Genomic DNA, 27,750 nt, shown 5'->3' on the forward strand with positions numbered 1-27,750 from the left:
CAGGTTCTGTGCGCACAGAGCAGCCATATATGTGGTGTGCGGCTCTGCAGGTGGAGGTAGGTGCTGGAGCCCCGTTACTTTTGGGGGTCGGTTCTTATTGTAATTCACCCCCTCAGGTCTGGGATATTTTGAAGTGAAGGAACAGATGATTGGCCTCGGGGAGACCAAAACATCCAACACCGCGGAGACACCATCACGTGTTTCTCAACGCAGTGATCCAGAACACTGCCCCCATCCCTTATGGGAAATATGCAAATGCATGTAGGATAGCTGCGGAGACACCATCACATGGGGAAAGGTCTGGCTATTCACTGCTTGCATCGAGAAACATGTGATGGTGTCTCCGCAGCTATCCTACATGCATTTGCATATTTCCCATAAGGGATGGGGGCAGTGTTCTGGATCACTGCGTTGAGAAACACGTGATGGTGTCTCCGCGGTGTTGGATGTTTTGGTCTCCCCGAGGCCAATCATCTGTTCCTTCACAGCCTTTTACTAGGCACTGCTCCTAATAGCCAGATTCCTACTCCACACTGATGAGGGGCAAACACCCCAAAACAGCTGTCTGTGGATGGATACCATGCTTGGCATAGGTGGTTTTCCTCTATTGGATGTTTTCCTTTATTGGATGCTGCCCTTCCCGTGGTTGTTCCTTCCCGGGGAAAGGTCTGGCTATTCACTGCTTGCGTCGAGAAACATGTGATGGTGTCTCCGCAGCTATCCTACATGCATGGGATATTTTGAAGTCTAAGGGTATGTGCACACATTGAGGATTTTGCCCTGCAGCAGTTTTCCATGTGTTGTACAGTACCATGTAAACCTATGGAAAACCAAATCCGCAGGTAACGGAAAATTCCGTGGTTTCTTTTCTGCAGCATGTCAATTCTTTGTGCGGATTGCGCAGCGTTTTACACCTATTCCATAATAGGAATCCGCAGGTGTAAAAACACTGGTGAAATCCGCAGATAATCCGGAATGGAATCCGCAACGTGTGTACATACCCTAAATGTTTGGCCCTGATAAATAATAAAGCGTGCACTCACCTCCCTTGCCGGCGCCGTTCCTGGCTTTGGGCAAATTGAGGAGGGGCTGCTGTTGCTCTCGCTTTTTCTTCATGTTCAATTCGTACAGTTTTCCATCGACATCACCATATAAGGGATTGTTATAATAATACTCGTGTATAAGCTAAGTTTTTCAGCACATTCTTTTGTGCTGAAAACGCCCCCCTTGGCTTATACACGAGTCATTGTCCAAGAAAGATGGAGGGGGAGTGATGGAGCACCGGGTCACAGGAGGCAGGAGCACAGTTATAGCGCACAGTTACAGCTGCAGCCCCCGGCTTCCAGCTCACATCCTACTTACGGTACCTTACCTGCTCGCCCTCGCTGCATCTCGTTCCGGCGCCAGCAGGTCTTCCAGCCCAGCGATCACGTGTCCCCCCGCTCATTAAGGTAATGAATATTCACGTCTCTCCACTCCCATAGGCGTGGAGTGAATATTCATTACCTTATTGAGCGGCGACAGGTGATCGCTCGGCTGGAAGACCTGCTGGCGCCGGAACGAGATGCAGCGAGGGCCCGCAGGGAAGGTAAGTAGGATGTGTGTTTTTTTTGTGTTTTTTTTTTTATAGGAACTATGCATACAGGGATAGGGGATAAGGAGCCATACATGCAAGGACCGGGATAAGAAGCCATGCATACAGAGAGGGGGAGCCATGCATAACAGGATAGGGATGAGGGGACAATGCATACCCGGCTTATACTCAAGTCAATAAGTTTTGCCAGTTTTTCATAACAAATTTAGGTGCTCATACTCTGGTCGGGTGATACTCGAGTATATAAGGTAATCATTTATGTTGCTATTATTACTTTGCACTATACACACACACACACACACACACACACACACACACACACACACACACACACACACACACACACACACACACACACACTAAAGACCTTCCTTCTCACCCCCAGGAAAGAAACGTCAGTGGCTGGATGAAAGATGCAAGAGTCTGTCTGGATCCCAGAAACTCACTCTGCTTGTAATCAGTGTGTGTGCATAAAAGCTAACAGGTGTGGATGTTACCTTCAGTAGCCATTCAAACTCATTTGTGTGAACTTCTGTGCATGCTATCAGGCCAAAATCACCAGGTATGTGAACTTTTGATCAGGGTCATTTGGGTGTTTCGGGTTGTCATTATGATTTGAAAAGAGAAAACACAGTAGTTTGACAATAAATGGCTTCACCCAATCGCTAACCATGAGTGGAGAAAAAGTTTATTCTCTGAAAAAAGGCAAGAAAGCAAAAATTCTGTCGGGGTATGTAAACTTTTCAGCACAACTGTATGTGTGTATATATATAAATATATATATATATATATATATATATATATATATATATATATATTTATATTTATTTATTTACTATTTGACTTTAATTATCATCAGCTATTATTGGGTCTCCCTTCCTGATTTACATTATTGTGTAATGTGATCTAAATTGATTTTTAGATCATGCTCCACATACCCCATCCCCATTCTCCCCCATAGCCCATACTTAAATTTTTAATCCTATCCATTGTTATTTTGTACACCATATGGTACTATCCGTCACTCTGGAGTAGCGGTGCCCAAGTAGGGATCCAGTCTGTAATTACATACAGAGAAAAAAGTCTTGGCATGCAAGGTTTGAGCAGTAGAATTAAGACAGTTTTATTTAGGAAATCCAATTGCAGTATATGTTTGACGTTTGTCAAACTTGTGATAGTTCGGTATGTGGAGCGCAGAAGGGAAGGCGATCGCATTCGCACATGCAGTGGCTCTGTCCTGGATTGCTTAAATATAACTGTCATAAGTCTGCTGCTCGAAGCCTGGGTGCTGAGTTTTTTTCTCTGTCCATTGTTATTTCATGTTTTTAGCCAATTGTGTTAATAAAGTTTTTTTACAATCGTTGAATCTTGAATGGGAGTTTGGCCTCTAAGCAACAATCTCCATAATAAACAGCGAAATGGGTTTCGAAAACCCACAATCACTAGGGCACTAAAGCACCAAGCTGGCAGACAGCCGTGAGCCACACATCAAAGGCCCGCCAGCCACATGGGGCTCTCGAGCTAAATATTGGGGACCCCTGGTCTACAGGTATATATTATGACTTGTAAGACTTAGCCAAAATTGAGTTTACATCCAAAAGTTCAGGAACTATGATATCATTCATGTCCTCAACAGCTATGACAGGGTTATAGTGTTGTCCCTACTAGAAAGATAAGCTAACAAGGGCCAATTTTTGTCTCCATGATCAACGATATGATGCCAGTTTATAGAGAAATTTCTCATAAGTAAAATCAACTACCGTATTAACCCCATCACAACCATAGTCGTATAGGTATGTCATAGATTGTGTCTTGGCATTTGAGGCAGGCTCTGGTGCTGAGCCCGCATCTTTTCCAGCACATGACAACTGTTCTTTGTGACAGCTTACAGGAAGAGTGTCACCCCACCCGTCCCTTTATCGTGGGGCGCTAATGAGTTGGCATGACAACCGACCGGGGGTCTGCAGAAGACCCCTGTGATTGTCATTGCAGATTTCCTATATACACCGACATGTGGTGTTCATAGGAGAAGATGATTTTTGCTACATATGGCAGGGCTGCATGCTGAAGCCCTGCTATGTGACGCACAAGCTATCGGATGTTCGCTGCTCCAAGTCTGCTAAGGGGACTATTGAAGCAAGTGGAAGTAAAAAGGTAAAAAAAAAATTGATAAAAATTTTAAAAAATAACAGTTTAAAACACCCCCCATTAAAAATAAAACAATAAGTAAATAAAAAATACACATACCGTAGTTTTCTGACTATAAGACCCGCCGGACCATAAGACGCACCTTGGTTTTAGAGGAGTAAATTTGGGGAAAAAAATTGAAGCAAAAAATGTAAATTCTGTACTTAATAACCCCATCCTGGTATGCAGGGCCCCCCATCTTATCCTAGTATGCATGGCTCCTCATCGCTATCCTGGTATGCATGGCCCCCTCATCCCTATCCTGGTATGCAGGGCCCCATCCCTATGATTTCCCCCCAACCCCAGTCCTGTTGTGCATGACCCCATCCTTATAATTGGCCCCCAACCCTAACCCCATCCTGGTTTGCATGGCCCCATCAGAAAACATTAAAAACAACGAATCATTGCACTTAGCTACCCGGAGCACTCTCGCAGTGTTCTGCTCCGGTGCCAGCAACTGCTTTATCATTTATCATTGTAAGCAGCGCATGGCAGGGACATCATGCACGGCTCACAAGCAGAGTACAGCTGCTAGAATACTTGCCGGGACTGCACGCGCAAAGAGCAGTGAGTATTCATTGTTCTTCAGTAGCGCACAGTGTCTGCTTGTGAGCAGCGCATGATGTCCCTGCCATGCACTGCTTACAAGCATAAAGCACTTGCTGGCACCGGAGCAGGATGCTGCGAGGGAGCGCCGGGTAGGTAAGTGTAATGGTTTGGGTTTTTTTTTTAATGTTTTCTGATGGGGATAGGGCCAATTATAAGGATGGGGTCATGAATACCAGGACTGGGGTTAGGGGAAAATCATACCAAGATACTGCCATTAAAGAGAATTGAATATTCATTGCCCTCCACACCCATGGAGTAGTACCAGGTGGTGGAGTCAAAAGGTACAGAAAAGAAGGGAGGAAGAATGAGCCTCATGAATATTGCTGAGTAGACCTTCCAAGAACACACATGGATCCTTGCACTCAAGACCTTCTGGGAGCCCAATCAGTCTGAAGTTAGATCTATGCTGGCAGTTTTCAAGATCCTCCATCAAATTCTTTTGAGCAGCAGAAGCAGATTTTAAAACCTAAACCCTTTCCTTGAGTGGTGTAGCTAGATCCTCAATATCAAGGACTTCGTTCTTAACACCTGACATCCCCTTTCAAAGGATATGGACATCTGCATGCAGCAGACTAAAGTTCACTTATAATAAATGTATTTTGTATGTATGGAGCTACATTCAGTTATGGCTTTGAGGTCGTATAGTATGGTAGGGTTTTCCTCAGGCAGAGCTGCTGCAGTACAAGGAGCAGAGACAATTGAGTTCTGCCATGCAAATTACTCCAGGTTTCTATTTTATTCTGCTTTGCGGGAGGCATGACACACAGAACTAGACAGAGCCAGGTATTATGTGCACAAGTGACATCTTGCCTCCCTCATTATCTCATCTTATCAGGCTTATCGTTTTCCCATTTAGGTCTTTACAATATTCGATCCTCTCAGTGGAGATCATCAGTAGAAGTTAATTTTCCTGTTTGACCCAGCAAGGATGATATGGACCGGGACAACAAGGCGGAGAGAAAATTGCACCTCACCCTAGAGATCCTGTTCCAGCTTACTGGAGAGGTGAGAGATTCTGATGACGTCACATTACATCATTCTTATCTATGGGAATAACAGATGGACAGAACTGGAGAGGTGAGGACTCTGGAAATGTCTGTAGAGAGATTTATTAATGTGTCTCTCCATAACCAGGATTACACAGTAGTGAAGAAGACCTCTAGTGAGCGCTGTCAGGACCCTGTGTCTGAGGGATGGGGAAGACCCCTGAGCCCAATCACGGGGCCTCCACCTCACCCCCTGATACATGAGGACATCAATGATCAGATGATCCTAGAACTGACCTACAAGATGATTGAGCTGCTGACTGGAGAGGTGACACTGCTGGGAATGCTGGGACATTATACAGTAACGCTATGTAGGAATCAGTGTGATGATAGTATCATTGTATGCGTCAGGTTCCTATAAGGTGTCAGGATGTCAGTGTTTATTTCTCCATGGAGGAGTGGGAGTATTTAGAAGGACACAAAGATCTGTACAAGGACGACATGATGGAAGTTCCCCAGCTCATCACATCACCAGGTAATAGACAGGACTAAATACACAAGGCCTATAATTATCTGTATGTAAAGAATGAATTCAGTCCCTGTATGTATTTTCTTCAGATCTATCCAGTAAGAGGACAACACCCGAGAGATGTCCCCGTCCGCTTCTTCCACAGGACTGTAAACAAGAAGATCCCAATGTTCCTCAGGATCATCAGGTAGATGGAGAGAAGGTGTCATGAGATCTCCCCTATGATGTGTAGACGGCTGTGAAGGTCTTGTGTTCAGTCTTGTTTTATCCACCAGTATTATATGTTTTATACTTCTGTAATGAGAACGGTGGAGATGGCAGGATTAGAGCTGATCATAGATGTGACTTCTCCATCTGTCTGTGACTTCTACAATATTTGTTTCAGGGTGAAGATCTGACCCATATTAATACTACAAAGATATACGTGATGGGTGATGAGCGATGTAAAGAGGAGATTCGTACAGAAAACCACACAGGTGAGAAGTAACTAAATACAGAGAAGTCATAGATTTTTCTCATTCACTTTTTGGTCTGTTCTATTGCATGTTTTTTTCTACTTCAGCCAAAATAGATATTAAACATTGTGAGATAGCGCTACCTGAGTGGGTTGGGGGACACTTGCTTGGCAACGGGATTAAAGCACTCAGGCACAGTTTCTCACAAAAACAGTTTATTTGTTTTATTTAGGCATCATAAACCACACCGTAGGCCATGTTGCACATCACAGGCCTACTCATAGACCATAGCACTTTAACTCGCCGAACAGTTCATTAACGTCCACGGAACACAACAAGCACCAACAGTCTGTTCCAATGGCAGATACTTCTCTGCCCGTAACCCCCTTTATCTGGAGTTACCTTACAGGAGCTCCTGCTCCACACACTGACTCCTGTCAGTCCTGGTTCCAGTGAAGCTGGACAAACTGTGTGGTTAGCCAGTCCCGCCCAGCTCTCTGACTAACCCTGCAAGCCTCCCTTTTAAGTAAACAAACACAAATACTTGTGGGACTACAGGTCCTAGAACAACTTTACTTCAGGCTTACAGCTTACAGCGCAGACTCCCTCTGCGACACATTTACAATCCTGCTGGTCACTGTTTCACCATCACCATTACAGATACGCCTCCATGCGTATCCACATACAGCGCCCCCTGGCTGTAACATGGGTCACTGCATCACAACATGTACAAATATGTTATTTGCTTAATAATGGTGCGTAAAGCTGTATATACTACTACACAGTCTTCCCACGTGCGTGAAATAATAATGTTAGAACAAAAAGTTGATACGTGCTAAATACATCCTCAATCTGTTAGTGAGGAGTATGGAGAAGTAGTAATGGAAGGTAGATGAAAAGAGTCTACCTGTGGTAATGAGTAGAGATGGGGGGACACTTGGATGTTCGGGTCGGCGGGTTCGGCCGAACAGTTACAAAAAGTTTCGGTTCCAGAGCAGTACCCGAACCTGAACCCAGACCCCATTCACTTGAATGGGGAGCCCGAACATCCAGTGTTTGCTGCTCTGTCATGTGCATGACAGCGCAGCAAATACCGCATCTGATCGGCGGTGAAACCATCCCCGCCCGTCAGAGATCCGCGGTTCCCATGCTGTCAAAAGCCAGCGGGGTGCTCGGAGGTATAAAGTTTACCTCCGGTCACTGGTGTCAGTTGATGGGACAACTACTCCCATCATCCGACACCTGCCACCACTAATAACAGCGAGAGCAGGAGCGGCGGATGGGAGTATTCATCAGCTGCTCCTGTGCTGTAAATAAATAATTAAAAAAAAAACCCGGCGTGGGTTCGCCTGTATTTGTGTTAACCAGCCAGGCAAAACTCACAGCTGAGGCCGCAACCCTCAGCTGTCAGCTTCAGCAAGGCTAGTTATCAAGATTAGAGGGGTAATTTTTAATTGTTTAAATAAATAATTAAAAAAAAAGGACATGGGGGTCCCCCCATTTTTGACAACCAGCCTTGCTAAAGCAGACAGCTGGGGGCTGGTATTCTCAGTCTGGTAAGAGGCCATGGATACTGCCCTCCCAGCCTAAAAATAGCAGCCCGCAGCTGCCCAGAAAAGGCACATCTATTAGATGCACCAATTCTGGCATTTTGCCTTCCCACTTGCCCTGTAGCGGTGGCAAGTGGAGTGATAATTGGGGGGTTGATGTCACCTTTGTATTGTCCGGTGACATCAAGGCCCAAGGTTAGTAATGGAGAGGCGTCAAAAAGACGCCCCCAATTACTAACCCCGTAGTCGCACTGTATGAAAACACAGACACCAAAAATAAAGTTCTTTAATTGAAAAAATGACAGATGAAAGAATCTGTAGTAATAGGGAATGGTCCACTGTGTCAAAAACAGAGGACGGGCACGGAGGAGGACAGAGTAGTGTCGCTTTGGTTAGTAGGTCATTGACTTTAGTCAGGGCAGATTCAGTGGAGTGATGCGGTAGGAAGCCAGATTGTAAGCCGTCAAAGAGGGAGTAGGAGGAGAGGTGGAAGGACAATTCAAGATGGACGGGTTGTTCCAATAGTTTTGAGGCATAGGTGAGAAGTGACATGGGGCGATAGAATGCTGTAGATAAGCCCCTAATGGTGGTGGCCACAGCTTATATGCAAAAAATAAGGTGACAGATTCCCTTTAACTGATTGTTGGAGTAGGATCTTATCCATCTCCCTTCAGCAACCCTGGAAGCCCACCTTAGTTCTTTGGTCAAGCTGGTGTTCCAGGGTTGCCTGTTGACTTTGTGAGCTTTGGTATGTGTGAGGGGGAGCTATTGTGGTGTTTTATAAAGCGGCAGTAGCATCTGCATTGTGTAAGGAACTTATGACTGTAAGAAGGAGAAAGTATTCAGAGAGTGAGTGTGGATCGAGGTGCTTAAGATTTCTGCAATGGAAGTGGGAATGTTGAGGTCACCATACCCATGATGATAGTGTGGATGTCAGTGGAGAGGAAATGAAGTAGCCAGGTGGTGAAGTGGTCGAAGAAGATGGTGGCTGGCCATGGGGGGTGGTAAATGATAGCCAGTTGGAGGTTGTAGAAGGAGCAGATGCGCACAGAGTGCACCTCAAAAGAGGGGAGGGTAACGGAAGGTGGCAGTGGAATTGGGGTAAAGGAGCAGTTGTCTGACAGAAAAAAACAATTCCTCCGCCATGTTTGCAGTTGAGGGGTGTGTGTGAGAAAGATGGAATCCACCATAAGAAAGTGCAGCTGGAGAGGCTGTGCCATAGGGGAGGAATCAGGTTTCAGTGATGCCAAGGAAGGCCAGTTTGTTGGAGACAGAGCGAGTGTTCCGTAGAGCTCCTATTAATGGGACTGGGTAGGGAAAAACAGGATGGAAAAGCTGAATGACGTATCTGTAGGAAGAATAGATAAATTGACATGCTATTAGAGTGCAATGGTGGCAGATGGAAAGGTACAGTCTTTATACATCATATTAAATTCTGCAGATTTATTCACTCCCTCCATACAACACAAGAAACGTTCTCACAAATCATTTAACCATCTGCTCACTCTCTCTATCCTCCTTCTCTTGGTCACAGGAGATATCTCTCCCAACCCTAGCCCTTGTAGTAGAAAGTTGAACCCCTCCCCTGCTACACTCAGAAACCCTGCAAATTTAATTGATATTACTTGCATGCCTTCTGTCTGTTTGAATTGTGTCCTCTGAAAATTATCTGTTGTGTATCGCCCCTCGGACACCTCCTGTCAGTTCTTGGATCACTTTGCTACTTGGCTTCCTCACTTTCTATCCTGTGACATCCCCACCCTCTTCATTGGGGACTTCAACACCACCATGAGTAGTCCCCTCTCCCCATCTTCCACTCACCTTCTATATCTAACCTCCTCTTTCAGCTTTTCACAGCTTACGAACTCTCCTACTCACATAGATGAAAACACGCTGGACCGGATCTTCTCCCGTATCTGCTGACAGATCTGTTCAGTGCATGACTTTACAAACTCTCCTCCCACACTCTGACCACAACATTCTTTCATTCTCTGTCAAGAACACTCACCCCACTCAGGACACCCCCATTTACCACACTTTTATAGAAATATATACGTAACATTAACACCCAGAAACTTATGAAGAATCTATATTCATCATTGGCCCCAATCTCTCTCTCACACACCGACTCTACACTGAAGCATTATAATGAAACATTGCAGAGTGCCCTGGATGAAATTGCACCTCCTATACTTAGAACAATTCGACACAGATGGCGACAACCCTGGCACATGCTGCAAATATGTTTTCTCCAGCGGTGTTCCAGGTGCGCCGAATGTCTGTTGAGAAAATCAAATCTGGCTGAAGATTTAATCCATTATAAAAGTTTATGCTTAAAACATACAACTCTGCCCTTCACCTCTCCAAGCAAACCTACTTCAACACTTTCATTCCCTCACAATCCAACAATCCTAAGCATCTCTTTGACACTTTTTATTCCCTCCTCAATCCAAGAGTGAAGGCCCTGCCGGTCAGGCAAAAGCTCTTAATAGATGGATGCCCAATAATCACCTCCCCAACTCGGAAAATCATTTAATCCATTCGGCTCGAGTTGATTGCCCACTAAATTTTTTGGAGGCGGAGAGGATTTGTGTTCCCCGACTGCTACCTCTACTCCGTCTGGCACGTTTAGTCTGGAGACAAACCAAAAAAACTATGGGATATGTAGATATTATAGCAGAGATGCCCTTGTGGAACAATAGTTATTTCTCCACTCTATTGAATCACCCATCGGCAGATTTCTGGGCAAGACATGGGGTTTCCTCAATAGGGGATTTGTATGATGGAGGGGTCTTTACGTCTTCTGAACAATTGCTAAATAAACATGATATACCGAGATCCCAATTTTTTCGTTACTTACAGCTAAGATCAGCCGTTCAAACATACATGAGACACGCCGGTACAGGTCGTGCTATATCTTCTTTACCCTTGATAGGAATCCTTAAATCGCAAGGCCCCCAGGGTCTTATCTCCACCTTATACACCTATATGCTATCTTCGGGAGCTGCAGCTACTGTCAAATCCATTAAAGAGAAATGGGGGGAATTGCTTTCTAATATGCAGGGGAGGAATGGGAAGATATCCTGGAATCTCCGATTAAAGTATCCCCCTCAGTTAATAATAGGATGACCCAGTTGTATATAATACATCAATCATACCTAACCCCGATACGTCTTTTTAAAATGGGTCGGTTCCAGATGTCAGAATGTATGCGGTGTCACTCGTCAGATGCGGACTTTGTACATATGGTATGGAGGTGTTCTATTATTTTTCAATACTGGAAAGAGGTAACACTACTACTAACATCAGTGCTGCAGATTCCTGTTCCCCTTGACCCGCTAGTCTGTATATTTGGAGTGTGGGAGGAGGAGACTTGGGATCACTACATCAGTATCTTCTTGTGTGAAACGCTTTTTATGGCGCGTAAGGTACTAGCGTTGAGATGGATGGGAAACTCTTGTCCATCTAGGAGAGTCTGGATAGACCTAGTCAATTCCGTTATTCCGTATGAACGTACGCTATATCAGAATAGAGGCTGTCCGGGAAAATTTGACAAAATTTGGGGCCGTTGGAACTCTTCTCATGTTACTCTTTAGATATGTCATGATGGTCTCTTCATTGGGGGTGGCCGGGGACATTGCATGGAGGGGCGAGCACGAGGTTACGCGGCAAAGTAGTTAGTAATTAGAGTAGGTATAGGCTCAATTTAAGAGTTTTATTTTTTTCAGGTTTTTTTTCTCAACTATGTAGTACATATGTTACAATAAACTCATTATCCATAACAAATACAAGATAATACTGATTATAGGTAGAAAATACCTTTTATTGCATGTTTAACGTGTATATTTTATATGCTATGTTTCATAACTTGAATATACACTGTATGTAACGCAACAATGATTTTGTTACTAATAAACGAATAAAAAAAAAAAAAAAAAAGAGTGAAGGCCCCGACCACCGACCTCAGCGCTGACAATTTGGTCAATTATTTCAAAGAAAAAAATCGACCATATCCGACATGAAATTTTCTCCCAATCCTCTAATACGGGTGCTCCATGCTTCAGCACCTTACATCTCCTCCCTTATCTCAGTCTAGCACCCCACCCTGCCCTCCGTTCTGCTAATGACCTAAGATTAACATCCTCAATAATCCGAACCTCCCACATCCGTCTCCCAGACTTCTCTTGTGCTGCGTCAATTCTTCGGAACTCACTATCCAGGACACTTCTATTAATCCCCAGTACCTACAGCTTTAAGTGTGCCCTAAAAATGCATTTCTTCCGGCTGGCTTACCGCCTCATCTCACTTATGTAACTATCCCTGTTTTTCTCATACAAAATTTCCTTCCAAATCAGGACACTCGTATCATCTGTTATCACACCCTTCATGCAATTATTAGCCCTCTGTATCTGTACTTTTTACACATACTGGTTGGTTAACGTTTCATTCAGTATTACATGAACATCCTATTTATTACATTGATGGCTGGACCGTACAATGAAAGCAATTGTTACCATCCACCTTTCGTGTCTCCCCTATGTCCTCATAGATTGTAAGCGTGCGAGCAGCAGGACCCTCACCCCTCTTGGTATCTGTAGATTTATGTGATTATTGTTATTCTGTAATGTATTTTATTGTCGGTACAAGTCTCCTCTAAAATGTAAAGTGCTGCAGAATATGTTGGCGCTATATATTATTTTTATTCTTTATCTTGTTTTCGCTTGGCTTAGTTTAGCCCTTTGCCTCATGGCCTTTGTTAGCTTTTGACTTTTTAACTTTAAGTTAGCTTATAGCCTCATGGCTTGAATAGGTTTTGGCCTTATGGTCTGATTTAGTTTAGACTGCTAGCTCGTGGCCTTATGTGGCCCAATGTTTCTCCATCTAGTTCTGGACTACTGCCTCTTGATGTGATTGACCCCATGCTTCATGACCTGGTCCATGGTCGTGACCTGTTTATTTCTACCTCACCAATTCTTTAACTTTTGGTTTGCAGACTTGTGCTATTCAGCATGGTGACAATCGAATTCTAGATGATTTTTTAAAGTTTTGATTAAAAAAAATTGTGTTGCGTAATGAAGCCTCACGTGGCTAGACCATACATAATTGACACAAAATAACAATCTGCATAGGGCACAATTTTTTTTTTTTAAATTAGTTCCATATCATATCTGTTCATACATATTTATGAATCTGGGTCTGAGATGATCAGCCTGACAAGGGATAAAGGATCCCAAGACAAAAGATGAATTTTGAATAGTGGAATAGCCTACAAAAAGTTAACAAAATAATGGGTTAATGGCAAGGATAAGGAGCCATGTGTGATAAATAACATTAGTGGGTTAATCACAATGATACTTTATATGCATTAGTACATTTTAATTCATAATACAGAAGACCTTTCCAACATTATGTTGCCACCTAGTTATGATAATTATTAAAAGGCAGACTGCAATTTGTCAAAAATCCTTCTAGAATAATTCTACTCCACTGAAATCCCTGATAGCATAATTAGATCTAGCTTTTCCACCATATCCATATTTTATAACTAGGCATCAATAATTACCACTCTTAAGTACAGGTCCAACACGTTGCAAGTCCCCCTGACGCACGTTTCACTTGGGCTTCTTTTGAAGGGGTATAGAGTGACTAAGGTGGTCAGTCTTGTAAATGGGTCCTAAATTACTTCAGGTGCAGTGGATGTAATGAGTGTCGCTGGCCCCAGTCATAGCGTCTGACGTCACCTACCCACAATCCCACGTCAGAGCAGGGAGCGGGGTCTGCGATGTTACAGTGACACGTCGAATGCTATGGTTACGAGATTCAATCACACACTGAAGCGCACTATACTGCACCCTGGACTCCTCCAACCAGGAGCCAGATCTGATCCTGATGTCAGAATGACACAGACATTCCCATAAGCCTCCTGATGAACTCTATCATGGGAGGGAAACGCGTCGAGGCGAAGTCTGAGTACAGATAAGCTAGACCGACATGAATTGATATTTTCATTGTGTCGGCTGTTGATTTTTCTGGGGCACAGTGCAATAGGTGTTTTTTCTTGTATATACATTTGTTGAAACCTTAAGGTGAAACCTGTATACAGATAAGGTGGACCAACCATGATTGCCATAAATTGTCTTGCTGGTTTTTGAGTAACCGTTTGGGGCACAGTGCAATAGGTGCGGACTTTGTGTCCAGGGCACGATGCAATAGGTGCTTGTGCTGTATATACATATATTAAACCCTGAACCACTAATAGGAATGGGTATGATGTAGTTGTTGGGGCATTGAAGACGCTTTATGACATCCGGAAAAAAAAACTTTTTGTATACAAAAACTAATAACGGATGTGTTATGATGCCTTTGGAGAGGGAATATAAAGGATAAATGGTATTATTACTGAATATATTAAAGGACCCCATACTTATTATACTGAAATGGGATACAAAAAGCATGCTTAGATAACACTGGAAATAAGCATGCTATTTTCAATTGGTTTCAGGGTTGGGCTGCAAATGGTTTAAACTCAGTGTTAAAGTCACTGGGGATACTATATCATTGGGACTTCAGTGAAGTATTGATGAGTGTGGTTTTCTTGCAGCCTTAAATATCCTTTTCACTGTGTTTTTATATTTTTGAGCTGGAGATCCCTGAGAGTTGTCTCTAATGTTGAATGCAGAAGACTGATGGCTTATGATTGCCCAGTTTCTGGTGTATATTTTTTTTATTATCTATAACCCAGGAGACTTTTAGGGACACGAGGGAGAGCCGCCGAGGAGCGGGGGCGCCATATTGCGTCCAAGAGGGTGCCAACCTCCGCTGACAGGCAGGGATTACTCTAGGGATCTGGTAGGCAAGATATCTCTATATTTATGCTCCCAGAATATCAGATTGGTTTTATTCACTGCACTAGTTTTTTGGTTGGTTTTGTGTTTTTTTTTTGTCCTACTCCCCTTTTTTCGGTTATAATCTAGATAAGTCATTGTGTGCTGTATCCCTGTGTAGTGGCATTTTTCGTGAATACCCTATTGGTGTATATACTAGGGATCTGCGAGGGAGATAAGGGCGAGCCGCCGAGGAGCGGGGGCGCCACATTGCGTCCAAGAGGGTGCCAACCTCCGCAGACAGGTAGGGTACAGGTAGGGATTATTAGGGTGTAACAGGGATACCCATCCCCCAGCCCACCCATGAGTGTTGTCTAGTATAGTGGATTAATTATTGCTTGGTGTGGTTTGTTTTTAGGTCATTGGTTATATTTTTTAAAAAAGCAGTTTAATAAAAATTATTTTTATGGTATTAGTTTTTTTGGTGAGACGTATACTGCACCCTACTTGCAAATCTATACATTGCACTTGTCTCCCCAAATTTTGTATTTAACGGGGTTGCCTGATGAAAACCGATAAGTCTGCAGTCACTCTGTGTAACTGCAGACTTATGAATCCCCCCCACCGCGGTTACTGTGTGTGTTTCAGACCCGGGACCGAAGGGTATGTATATGTTATATATACTCCTGGCCTCGCTCCATACGGTGCCCCCCAGTCGATCACGACCACTGTCCGTCTACTTCACTAGACAAGTGTATGGAGAGAGGCCACGCCCACTGGGCGGGGTATGTATAACTCATGCATACATTGCGGTCCCAGGTCTGAAACCAGAGAATCCCCACAGCGCACAGTGCACACGCTGGGGGGATTCAGAGAGTGAATGCAGACTTATCTATTTTGACAAAAAAAAACCTTTAAATCAAGAATAGATACCCACATGTGTTTTTTTTTTACCAATCATATAGTTCTTGAGAATTGCATAAACATCACTACATGCCAAATAATATCTAGTGACGTTACAATAAAGTCCCTAAAGTGAGTCATAACAGATAGTGTGTGCTACTCAATAATTAGTAGATGACAGCTTTACATAATATATATCTTAAAAAAAGGAAACTATACAGGGAATGGGTGAGGGGAAGAGAAGAAAAGAAAAAGTACTCATTAATGACAAATTGCACGCAAATATGAACCTGGAGACAAAGAGCCTGCCAAAAATAATAAGGCAAGGTGCAGTTTGTCTAATCACGCTGGCACATTAATAAAATAAATATATGAATCAATCTTAAATGAATCCGCACTGCACCCACACCCACTTCCATAGACAAATCTACACATCATGACTACATGATGTAGTAGGGTGTCCCCTACTTTATTGACCATCGGGTAACGTATATGGCTTTTTTTAGCCTAGATACTAATCGTTAGTACGGAGTACTTAAGTGCTGTGGATATAATGATTTTTTTGGATACGTGTGAGGCCACCATATAATATTTCCACATACTCTGTGCCGTACCCTGTATGCATATACTATTGTTGTTTGTTAGGTGTACACCCTGCCTTGGGCTTTGCATGCTGCGGGTAATTCCCATTGTCATCTTTTTAGCCCCGTTTTGTATCGCCTGTCTGGATTTTATATGTTTGATACAATAAAGATTGTTGTTTGGACTTGGTGACTGCTTGTCCTCTTTTTTTGATTAGTTTACATTCTAGTTGTGAATATTAGTCCTTCAAAATACCCAAATATTAAAGTTCACAAATAATATGTATAGAGAAAACGAAGCAAAACCCAGCCACTCTTCAAAACAAACAGTTGAGCACAAGAGTCCAACCATCAGCATCACCACAAATTTTTTTGCAGCTGCGGGGAGCAAAGGGGAGGATTGGTGCATCTTATAAGTGAAACACAAATTAATTTCATAAAGAAGTTGTCCACTACTTGGACAACTTCTTCTCATTCCGCTCGCTTGGCCCCCCAAAAATAATAAAGCTTATACTTGCCTCCCTTGCTGGTGCCGTTCCCGCGGTGTCGGCACTTGCTCTCCCCATGGCTCGTTATGCGGTGTTGTGACACGTGACCTCAGCACCCAATCAGCGTTTGCGTAACTGTCCCCGCTTCCTATCGAATTGAGCATGAAGAGGAAGTCTGAGATCAGCTGGAGCCCGGACTTCCTTTTCATGTTCGATTTGCCCGAAGGCGGGGACAGTTACGCCAGCGCTGATTGAGCGCCGGCATCATGTGTCACACAACAACCACACGAGAACCCCGGGACCACAAGTGCTGACACGGCGGAGGGGACTATCGGCTTTATTATTTTATTATTGGTCCATATATAAAAGGACGTGTAGTTCTCTGATGTATCAACAGACAAAGGAGCCCTGAACACAACAGTCATTTGTTTTCTCTTATTCTTGGTTGCATATAAATTCTTGTTTGCATATAAAAAAACGGTGTTAACCCATTAATGGGAGGGCACTGCATTAATTAAAGAATAACAAATAAAACGCCCTGTGTGTATCAATATGATAGATAAACAAGTGGTGCTCAGTGCTCACCATGCACAGCACTGGACTCCCTGTGAAATCCCCCCCCCCCCCCCAGATTACTGCTGCCCCCATCGCGGTCACCTAATGGGAAGGCAAGAAGAGGACAAGCAGGATCCCGGTAGAGAACACATTATCATAATTTATTGTTAGAATTTTATGAATAATGTCTGATTTTTATATGGAAATTGAATTTGTAAGTACATTATTGATTCATTTTATATATATATATATATATATATATATATATATATATATATATATATATATATATATTGCAAAAAGAGAACGGCACCAATCTGTTGACTGCAGTCTGAATCAGTCCTTAGTATAAAGCACACCACCTGATAATGAGCTAGGTGGTGCATGAAAAATGTGTTGAAGGCCAAGTGCATTCAATATTGAGAAAAGGAAACGGCAATCACTATTGCTTCTTAAAAAAGGTTAATGTTCTTTATTCCATGTGGCAGAACAATCCTGTAACATGCAGGGGGAGCGGGAAAGTGAAGGAGGACAACAGCCTTTTCGCACCTATCCCAGCGCTTCTGCGGGTCCAAACATACTGAGACGAACAACCACCTCCCTTATACCAGGTGCACATGTGGTTGACATCATAATGCAATCAACTGACATAAAGACATAACATAATTTTTTTTATAAAAACTTAGACAAATCAGACCTGTCATTCAGCCCCAATGGATAAATAAAGGACAAATTGTTTTGCCTATAGAAAAGTAACTGCAAGGGCAAAAAATAACATATACAATAAATCAGAGGCTAGCTAGGGTTTTGGTTCGGGGGGGGGGGGGGGGCAAAACTTCTGAGTGGGCCCCTAACCGGGTAACCTTGACTACAACTCGGTGACGCACCCTAATAGTGGAGGAGAACCTCAGCAGATGACCGCACTGTTACTGAAGATAATCTCTATATAAAGACCAATATTGATATTACCGCCATATGGTCAGTGGTAGATACCAGTCCTACAGAACATATAAGAAATCACAGCACAGTTACAGATAATGTCTTACCGCTGACGTTCTTTCTGATGGAGTCATTCATTTTTCCCGTCTTTTCCATCTGGCCCAGACCGACATGACAACTTCTTCCAGCCACGACTCGTCTGCTGAGAATACAACAAAGACACATTTCACTTCTCATTTTCCAGCCATCACCATCTATTCACAACCTGCACAAATTCCTCATCCTGCTGATACCCCAATACTGAGCCGCTGCTGCCGTATGTGTCACTATTACTGCACCTGATACCCCAATACTGAGCCGCTGCTGCCGTATGTGTCCCTGTTACTGCACCTGCTTTGTGGTTCTCTGTGCCTTGTAAATTCTAAAGCACCCTTCTACAATACAGTAATGCCAAGTGCCCTAGAAAACAGTGCCCATATTTTGACCCCTAGAAAGTAATAATGCTCTGTGTGCCCCTTTGATAGTCACAGTAACCTGAGTTCCCCTAAAGCAATAAGTGCCCACTTTACATTTAATAATGTCCCGAGTCTCCCCCTGTACAGCTCCCCTATACACAGCATGATGCTCTCTTATATACAGTATAATGGCCCCTCACTGTATAGTACCACCCACACACTATACTGACTTCTTAGTAACCCCCAAACTGTTTGATGGCTCCAACACTGTATGATGACCTCCTCACTGTAATCTCCACACTGTATGATGGCTCCCTAGATAGCCGCCATTTAGCATAATGCACCAAGTAGTCCACAATATATTATAATTCACTCCCCATAGTCCTCCATACAGTATAATGCACTCCCCATGGGCAGACTCTATAGCATAAGGCAGCACCCCAATAGGCAGGCCATGTAATAAGGCTGCACCCCCATAGGCAGACCCTGTAATAAGGCAGCACCCCCACAGTCAGACCCTGTAGTAAGGCAGCACTTCAATAGGCAGACCCTGTAATAAGGCAGCACCCCCACAGTCAGACCCTGTAGTAAGGCAGCACTCCAATAGGCAGACCCTGTAATAGGGCAGCACCCCTATAGGAAGACCCTGTAGTAAGGCAGCACCCCTATAGGCAGACCCTGTAGTAAGGCAGTACCCGCATAGGCAGACCCTGTAATAAGGCAGCACCCCTATAGGCAGACTCTGTAATAAGGCAGCACCCCTATAGGCAGACCATGTAATATAATGCAGCACCCCATAGGCATACCCTGTAATAAGGCATCTGCCCCCATAGTCAGACTCTATAATAAGGCAGCACCCCCATAGGCAGACCATGTAGTATAATGCAGCACCCCAATAGGCAGACCCTGTAATAAGGCAGCACCCATAAAAAAGAAATACTCACCTCTCTTCTTCCTGGTTCCTGCGCTGCTTCCGCTCACCTCCGGACCGCGGGCGCCGGCAGTGACATCATTGCGCCCGTTTATCTCAAACTAATATCAATAGGGCTGTGTTTAAAATTGAACACAAATCTCTCACTAGTGCCCTTGTTTTTGCCTGGTTTACTACCAAATAAACCACAGTGTGTGGTTTTTACCTCTATTAAAGGCATTTTAAAAAAAATTTTTGGATAACCTCTTTCTCTGAAATTACTAGTCAATCCCTCTGATTGTCTCAAAAAGGAAGCATCTGTATTGTTAATTTTCCTTAATCTTGGGTATTGACTGTAAGGTAATCCTGTTTTCACATGTCGGAGATGAGCACTATATTGTAGTGGAGTAGAGAATTCGTGGATGGAGGTTTTTATAAGTCTCTGTTACCAATTTTCCATTTTTAACCATTACTTTAAAATCCAAAAAATTCACATTTTTGTCACCAAACTCAGCGGTAAATTTGATATTCTCGGTATTTAAATGATTTAAATAATCAACAAATTCAGAAAGGTGCTCTGCACTACCGGACCACACCAAAAAGACATCATCCACATAATGCAGATAAGCTTTGATGTATGGATTTGCTACCGTTGTAATATACTTGGTTTAAAAAAAAATGCTAAAAAAAGATTAGCGAAAACACAAGCTGAAGGTGTACCCATCGCGGTTCCCACGTATTGCAAATACCATATATTCATATATTGAAAGGCATTGTGTGATCATACAAAATTCAAAGCTTCAGTGACAACATTTATGTAGTTCACACTTTTTGTCCGTTTTTTTCAAGATATGTAGAATCGCCTCAATCCCCAAATGATGCGGGATTCGGGTACAGATTGACTACATCAATGGAAGCTAAAGAAATTGCCATCCAAAAAGCACCCGTGTCTTTTATGTAAGATGGAATATTATTCAAAATGCGTTTCAAAAGCCAGTCTAAATATTCTGACAGAGGTTCAGTAAGACTACTTTCACACTAGCGTTAACTGCATTCCGTCACAATGCGTCGTTTTGCCGAAAAAACGCATCCTGCAAAAGTGTTTGCAGGATGCGTTTTTTCACCATTGATTAACATGAAGCGACGCATTGCCACACGTCGCACCCGTCGTGCGACGGATGCGTCGTGCAGTGGCGGACCGTCGGGAGCAAAAAACGCTACATGTAACGTTTTTTGCTCACGACGGTCCGCTTTTTCCAACCGCGCATGCGCGGCCGGAACTCCGCCCCCACTTCCCCGCACCTCACAATGGGGCAGCGGATGCGCTGGAAAAATGCATCCGCTGCCCCCGTTGTGCGGCGGAGACAACGCTAGCATCGGGAACGTCGGCCCGACGCACAGCGACGGGCCGAGCCCGACGCTAGTGTGAAAGTAGCCTAAGAGAACCTACTCCTGAAATAATTGGACGACCGGGAGGGATAATAGATGATTTATGGATTTTTGGGATCTAATACCAATATGGTTTTTTTAGGAAATTCAGGCAACAATTTTTCAGCAAGTTTTTTTAGAGTATGCCTTTTTCCACATATTTCCTCAATAGAGTCCTTAATTGATTTTTAAATGTATTACTGAGATCTGACAAGGGCGTCATGGTGGAGGTTTCACAACCCCTCACATCACCAGGTAACAGACAGGACTAATAATAACACAGCCTATAATTATCTGTATGTAAAGAATGAATTCAGTCCCTGTATGTTTCCTCCAGATCTATCCAGTAAGAGGACAACACCAGAGAGATGTCCCCGTCCCCTTCTTCTACAGGACTGTAATCAAGAAGATCCCAATGTTCCTCAGGATCATCAGGTAGATGGAGAGAAGGTGTCATGAGATCTCCCCTATGATGTGTAGGCGGCTGTGAAGGTCTTGTGCTCAGTCTTGTTTTATCCACCAGTATTATATGTTTTATACTTGTGTAATGAGAACGGTGGAGATGGCAGGATTAGAGCTGATCATAGATGTGACTTCTCCATCTGTATGTGACTTTTACCATATTTGTTTCAGGGTGAAGATCTGATCCATATTAAAGAGGAGCTTCCTACCGATAGCAGCGCAGGTGAGTAGAAATGGAATATGGACATAACATTTTTCTACATGAATGAGGCATATTTCTTCACCATCTGCTGAGTTGTTTTGACCACTTTTATGACTAGATATTTATTAGCTCTTATCAGACTCATATATAGTTTCTGTTTGCAGCCTGGTGCCTCTCAGTTTAGTGAAGGTTGAATTCTAGATTATATTATAGTCTGTAGTGGTTCTATAACATGTTAATGAAGGTGTACAGTCAGTTCTAGCTTTGGTAATATGTGTGCCTTCAGGAAGTGTGGGAAATCCTCAAAAAAAGTCACTCTTTTCCTCTTCACTGGATGTGCATGTTGCTGTAAATCAGATGAAACAATTGGATGTTCAGTCATTCCTCTTAGTCTGGTTTTGTAAAATGGATTGGTTGGCATTAGGTCGGTAAATCTACAGTGGAGAAAATAAATATTTGATACACTGCCGATTTCCCACCTACAAAGAATGGAGAGGTCTGCAATTTTTATCGTAGGTATGCTTCAACTGTGAAAGACAGAATCTAAAACTAAAAAAACAGAAAATCACATTGTATAATTTTTAAATAATTAAATTGTATTTTATTGCATGAAATAAGTATTTTATCACCTACCAATCAGCAAAAATTCTGACTCTCACAGACCTGGCTCTTTAAGAAGCTCTTCTACTCTGCGCTCATTACCTGTATTTATTGCACCTGTCTGAGCTCGTTACCTCTATAAAAGACACCTGTCCACACACTCAATCAATTACACTACAACCTCTCTACAGTGGCCAAGACCAAAGAACTGTCTAAGGACGCCAGGTAGCCCTGCTCAAGGCTGCGATGGGCTACAGTACAATAGGCAAACAGTCTGGTGAGACGGCAACAACTGTTGGCACAATTAGAAAATGGAAGCAACGCAAGATGACTGTGAATCTTCCTCGGTCTGGGGCTCCATACAAAATCCATCGTGGGGTAAGTATGATTCTGAGAAAGGTCCGGAATCAGCCCAGAATGACATGGGAGGATGTGGTCAATTTCCTGAAGAGAGCTAGGATCATGGTCTAAAACATTACTGTCGGTAACGCACTACACCATCTTGGATTAAAATCCTGCAGAGTACGCAAGGTCCAGCACATGTTCAGGCCCATTTGAAGTATGCCAATGACCATCTGAATGATCCAGGGGAGGCATGGGAGAAGGTCAAGATGTCAGAAGAAACCAAAATATAACTTTTTGGTATCAACTCCACTCGCTGAAGAACACAGTCACAACCATGAAGCATGGTGGGGGAAACATCATACTTTGGGGCTGCTTTTCTGCAAAGGTGACAGGACAACTGCACTGTATTAAAGTGAGCATGGATATACAGTAGTGTTCAGAATAATAGCAGTACAATATGACTAACCAGATTAAACACTGTTTTTGGTATAAATTATATTACCAGATGTCAAACATTTTACATGATCTACATGTTTTTGAGTCTGTGTAGTAGAATAATTAATTGAAAGGGGATGTGTTCAACATAGTAGCAGTGTGGAGTTCAATTAGTGAGGTCAATCATTCTGTGAAGAAACAGATGTGAATCAGGTGGCCTTTATTAAAGGGTGAAGCCAGGACATGTTATACATGCATTTCTCCTTGGAAGAAAATGGAAGACTGCCTTTCGAATGCATGGAAGAATAGACAGAATGGCAAAGATTCAGACAATGATCAGCTCCAGGATGATCAAAGATAGTCTCAAGTTACCAGTGATAATTGTGACAGTTAGAAGACGCCTGTGTGAAGCTAATCTCTTAAGGTACCTTCACACGAAACGACTTTATAACGATATCGCTAGCGATCCGTGACGTTGCAGCGTCCTCGCTAGCGATATCGTTTAGTTTGACACGCAGCAGCGATCAGGATCCTGCTGTGATGTCGCTGGTCGCTGAATAAAGTCCAGAACTTTATTTGGTCGTCCGATCGCTGTGTATCGTTGTGTTTGAAAGCAAAAGCAACGATACCAGCGATGTTTTACACTGGTAACCAGGGTAAACATCGGGTTACTAAGCGCAGGGCCGCGCTTAGTAACCCGATGTTTACCCTGGTTACCAGCGTAAAAGTAAAAAAAACAAACAGTACATACTCACCTGCGCGTCCCCCAGCGTCTGCTTCCTGACACTGACTGAGCGCCGGCCCTAAAGTGAAAGTGAAAGCACAGCGGTGACGTCACCGCTGTGCTGTTAGGGCCGGAGCTCAGTCAGTGTCAGGAAGCAGACGCTGGGGGACGCGCAGGTGAGCATGTACTGTTTGTTTTTTTTACTTTTACGCTGGTAACCAGGGTAAACATCGGGTTACTAAGCGCGGCCCTGCGCTTAGCAACCCGATGTTTACCCTGGTTACCAGGGGACTTCGGCATCGTTGGTCGCTGGAGAGCGGTCTGTGTGACAGCTCTCCAGCGATCAAACAGCGACGCTGCAGCGATCGGCATCGTTGTCGCTATCGCTGCAGCGTCGCTTCGTGTGAAGGTACCTTTAGTCAAAAGTCCCCACAAAGTCCCACTGTTAAAAAAAACAAACAAAAAAAACACATGTACTGAAGCAGATACAATTTGCCAAAGAACACATCAACTGGCCTAAAGAGAAATGGAGAAACATTTTGTGAACTGATGAAAGTAAAATTGTTCTTTTTCGGTCCGGTGGCCGCAGACTGTTTGTCAGATGACCTCAAAACTCTACGTTCAAGCCACAGTACACCCTGAAGACAGTGAAGCATGGCGGTGCAAGCATCATGATATGGGCATGTTTCTCTTACTGTGGTGCCGGACCTATTTACCACACACCAGGGATCATGGACCAGTTTGCATATATTTAAAATGCTTGAAGAGGTCATGTTGCTTTACGGTAAAGAGGATATGCCCTTGAAATGGGTGTTTCAACAAGGCAACGACCCTAAACACACCATTAAATGAGCAAAATCTTGGTTTCAGTGCAACAAAATTGAGTTTATGGAGCGGCCGGCCCAATCCCCGGACTTAATCTGATAGAACACTTGTGGGGTGACATTAAAAATGACTTTTCTGAAGCAAAGCCAAGATATGCCAAAAAATTGTGGGTTGTTGTCCAAGCATTCTGGGCTGGAATAACAGTTGACAGGTAACAGAAGTTGGTTGACTCTATGCAAAATAGTTGTGAAGCAGTGCTAAAAAACTGAGTTTATACAACTAAATATAAGGTTAGTGATTCATAGGAATGCTAAATCCACAAAAAAGTACATATTGTGAGTTTGTAAAGACAAATGCAGACACTGCTATTCTTTAGAACAGCTCAATATTCATTTTTTGTTATTTTCTGTAAAGTAGTTAAAAATTCAATATATTTCTCTTCATGTTTTGAGCTAGAAAACAGTGTGCAATGTTTCCAATGCATGGAAATAAAAACTAATGTCAAAATTTTGTGATTAACTCATGTTTTTGAACACACTTCTATTATTTTAAACACTATTGTATCTAGAGATTTGGACCAGCAGCCTCCTTCCCTCAATAAGAGCATTGAAGATGGGTTGTGGCTGGGTCTTCCAGCATGCCAATGACTCGAAACACACAGCCAGGGCAACTAAGGAGTGGCTCCGTAAGAAGCAGCTCAAGGTTGTGGAGTTGCCTAGCCTTTCTCCAGACCGACCTGAACCCAATAGAAAATCTTTGGAGGGAGCTGAAACTCGATGTTGCCCAGAGACAGCCCTGAAACTTGAACGATCTGGAGAAGATCTGAATGGAGGAGTGGGCCAAAAATCTCTCCTGCAGTGTGTGAAGAACTACAGGAAATGTCTGACCTCTGTGATTGCAATCAAAGGTTTCTGTACCAAATATTAAGTTCTGTTTTTGCAATGCAAATTAATTATGTAAAAATCATACAATGTGATTTTCTGAATTTTTTTTAGATTCTATCATAGTTGGAGTGTACCTGCAAAAAAATTACAGACCTCTCTATTCTTTGAAGGTGAAAAAAACAAATCAGCAGTTGAATACTTCTTTTCCACACTGTATGTCTTAGTCAATGCAGACATAACACAACTATAACCATATAACAGCTCCAAACTAGGAGGATTGAATGGGTTATTGATGGTTTACCAACAGTAAATCAAACAAAACCATTGTAAGCCAAGTCAATCCGTCTAGCCTTGTGTTGTAAAATGGACTTTTCCGTGTTACGTTGATGAACCATCAATTTCCCAGTCAATATTTCTAGTTTGGAGTTGTTAGGTGGGCTCATCATCAGCAAGTTGGTAAACTTCAATATTCTAGTCAATCCTCCTAGTTTGAAAAGATTAGGTGGACTCGTCAGTATGAGGTTGTTAAACAGTCAATATTCCAGTCAATCTAGATTAAGTGGATTTCTTATATTGGGCATGTTGGCATTAAGTTGGTAGACACTCAATATCCAAGTCAATCCTCCTTGTTGGAGTTGCATGACAGAGTGGTTTAATTATATCTGGCATAACCATGTCTCAACCCAGTGATTCCCTTAGTTGGAATCGAAAAATGGGCACATCAAATCGTTGGATGGATTAAAGTATCATTTGCACTGTCTGAAGGTTATTTCTATCTATAAGGTATATTGTACACCTTTTAATAGTAGTAAATTGATCTTTCTTTCTGGGTTACATCCTCTTTTGATGAAATGGACTTTAGGTTGTGGTTTTCTTAAAATTTTTCTATCCAATCAGTTCCTTTTCATTGTGTCTAGAAAGGTGTGAACCGGACATACACTGCATAATAGCACTGACCGATAGGTGACTTTATGATGTTCTACTGAGCATTTTACTAGAAAGCGGTGGTGATAAGCAGATTGAAACTTTCCTTCTTCAATACAATGAAGAAGTCAAAAATTCTGTTAAATTGTGATGTCAAACTGCCTTCATCAGTTAATAAATAGACACCTGACTAAATGACTTGCATTTCTTATGAAAAACCTTTATAAAAATTAGTTTATTCTTAGCAGATGACTATGCTTGGAGCCAAGAACAATATAATAAATCTTCAAATTTTAAAGCAAGTGATCAAGGAATTACACAAGATGCACATGAACAGCGCGCCATTAACCCGTATGAAAACTCAGCCCTTCACAGCAATATTTATTCTCCACAGATTGTGAAGCAAAATCAAAGAGTTAATGCAGGAATTATGCCCTATTCATGTTCAGATTGTGGAAAATGCTTCAACCATAAATCCCAACTTGTATCGCATCAGAGAATTCACACAGATAAGAAGCCATTTTCATGTTCAGAATGTGGGACATGCTTCAAAAATGAATCGAATCTTGCGACACATCAGCAAATTCACACAACGGAGAAGCCATATTCATGTTCAGAATGTGGGATATCTTTTAAACTGAAGAGAGTTTTAGTGGTACATCAAAGAAGTCACACAGGGCTGAAGCCTTATTTATGTTCAGTATGTGGGAAATGTTTTTTCCAGAAATCAGATCTATATAGACATCACAGACTTCACATAGGTGAGAAACCATTTGCATGTTCACAATGTGGTAAATCTTATAAACAGAAGATCCATTTAGTGGCACATCAAAGAAGTCACACAGGGGAGAAGCCATTTTCATGCTCTGAATGTGAGAAATGTTTTAGCCAGAAATCAAATCTTGTTAGACATCAAAGGACTCACACAGGAACAAAACTACTTTCATGTTCACAATGTAATAAATCTTTTAAACGGAAGGAAAACTTATATGCACATCAAAAAAGTCACACGGGGTAGAAGACCTTTTTGTGCTCAGAATGTGGAAGATATTTTACATATACAAGATATCACATGTCAGTACACATCAGAAATTTCTCACAAAAGAGAAGCCATATTCATGTTCTGAATGTGGGAAATCTTGTTCTCACAAATCAATTTAGAATAAAAATCAGAGGAAGAAGCTTTTTTTTTTATGTGACACATGTGGAAAGCGCTTCAACCACAACTGAAATCTAATAGTGCAGCAAAGGTCTCACAGTGTAAAACACAGAATGTCAGAATTGTTTTAACCACAAATCACTTCTTAGACATCAAATGACTCTGATATACAGTGGTGGAAATAAGTATTCGATCCC

At 42.6% G+C, this 27,750-nt stretch overlaps 1 protein-coding gene across 2 annotated transcripts; it reads left to right on the top strand.

Annotated features, from left to right (window-relative positions):
* On the top strand, positions 1 to 27,750 carry LOC143766301 (uncharacterized). Of its 2 annotated transcripts, none has more exons than XM_077253869.1 (10): positions 1 to 56; positions 1,980 to 2,156; positions 5,247 to 5,395; positions 5,525 to 5,704; positions 5,788 to 5,911; positions 5,995 to 6,092; positions 6,291 to 6,381; positions 21,331 to 21,428; positions 21,627 to 21,678; positions 26,643 to 27,750. In XM_077253869.1, the coding sequence occupies exons 3-10, from the start codon at positions 5,324 to 5,326 to the stop codon at positions 27,410 to 27,412; spliced, it is 1,485 nt and encodes a 494-aa protein (XP_077109984.1). In that variant the 5' UTR covers positions 1 to 56; positions 1,980 to 2,156; positions 5,247 to 5,323; the 3' UTR covers positions 27,413 to 27,750. The 2 variants fall into 2 exon arrangements, with proteins under 2 accessions (XP_077109984.1, XP_077109985.1); XM_077253870.1 differs by having other exon boundaries at positions 1,980 to 2,078.

This window comes from Ranitomeya variabilis, chromosome 4, assembly GCF_051348905.1.
Source record: "Ranitomeya variabilis isolate aRanVar5 chromosome 4, aRanVar5.hap1, whole genome shotgun sequence".
NCBI classification, from domain to species: domain Eukaryota; kingdom Metazoa; phylum Chordata; class Amphibia; order Anura; family Dendrobatidae; genus Ranitomeya; species Ranitomeya variabilis.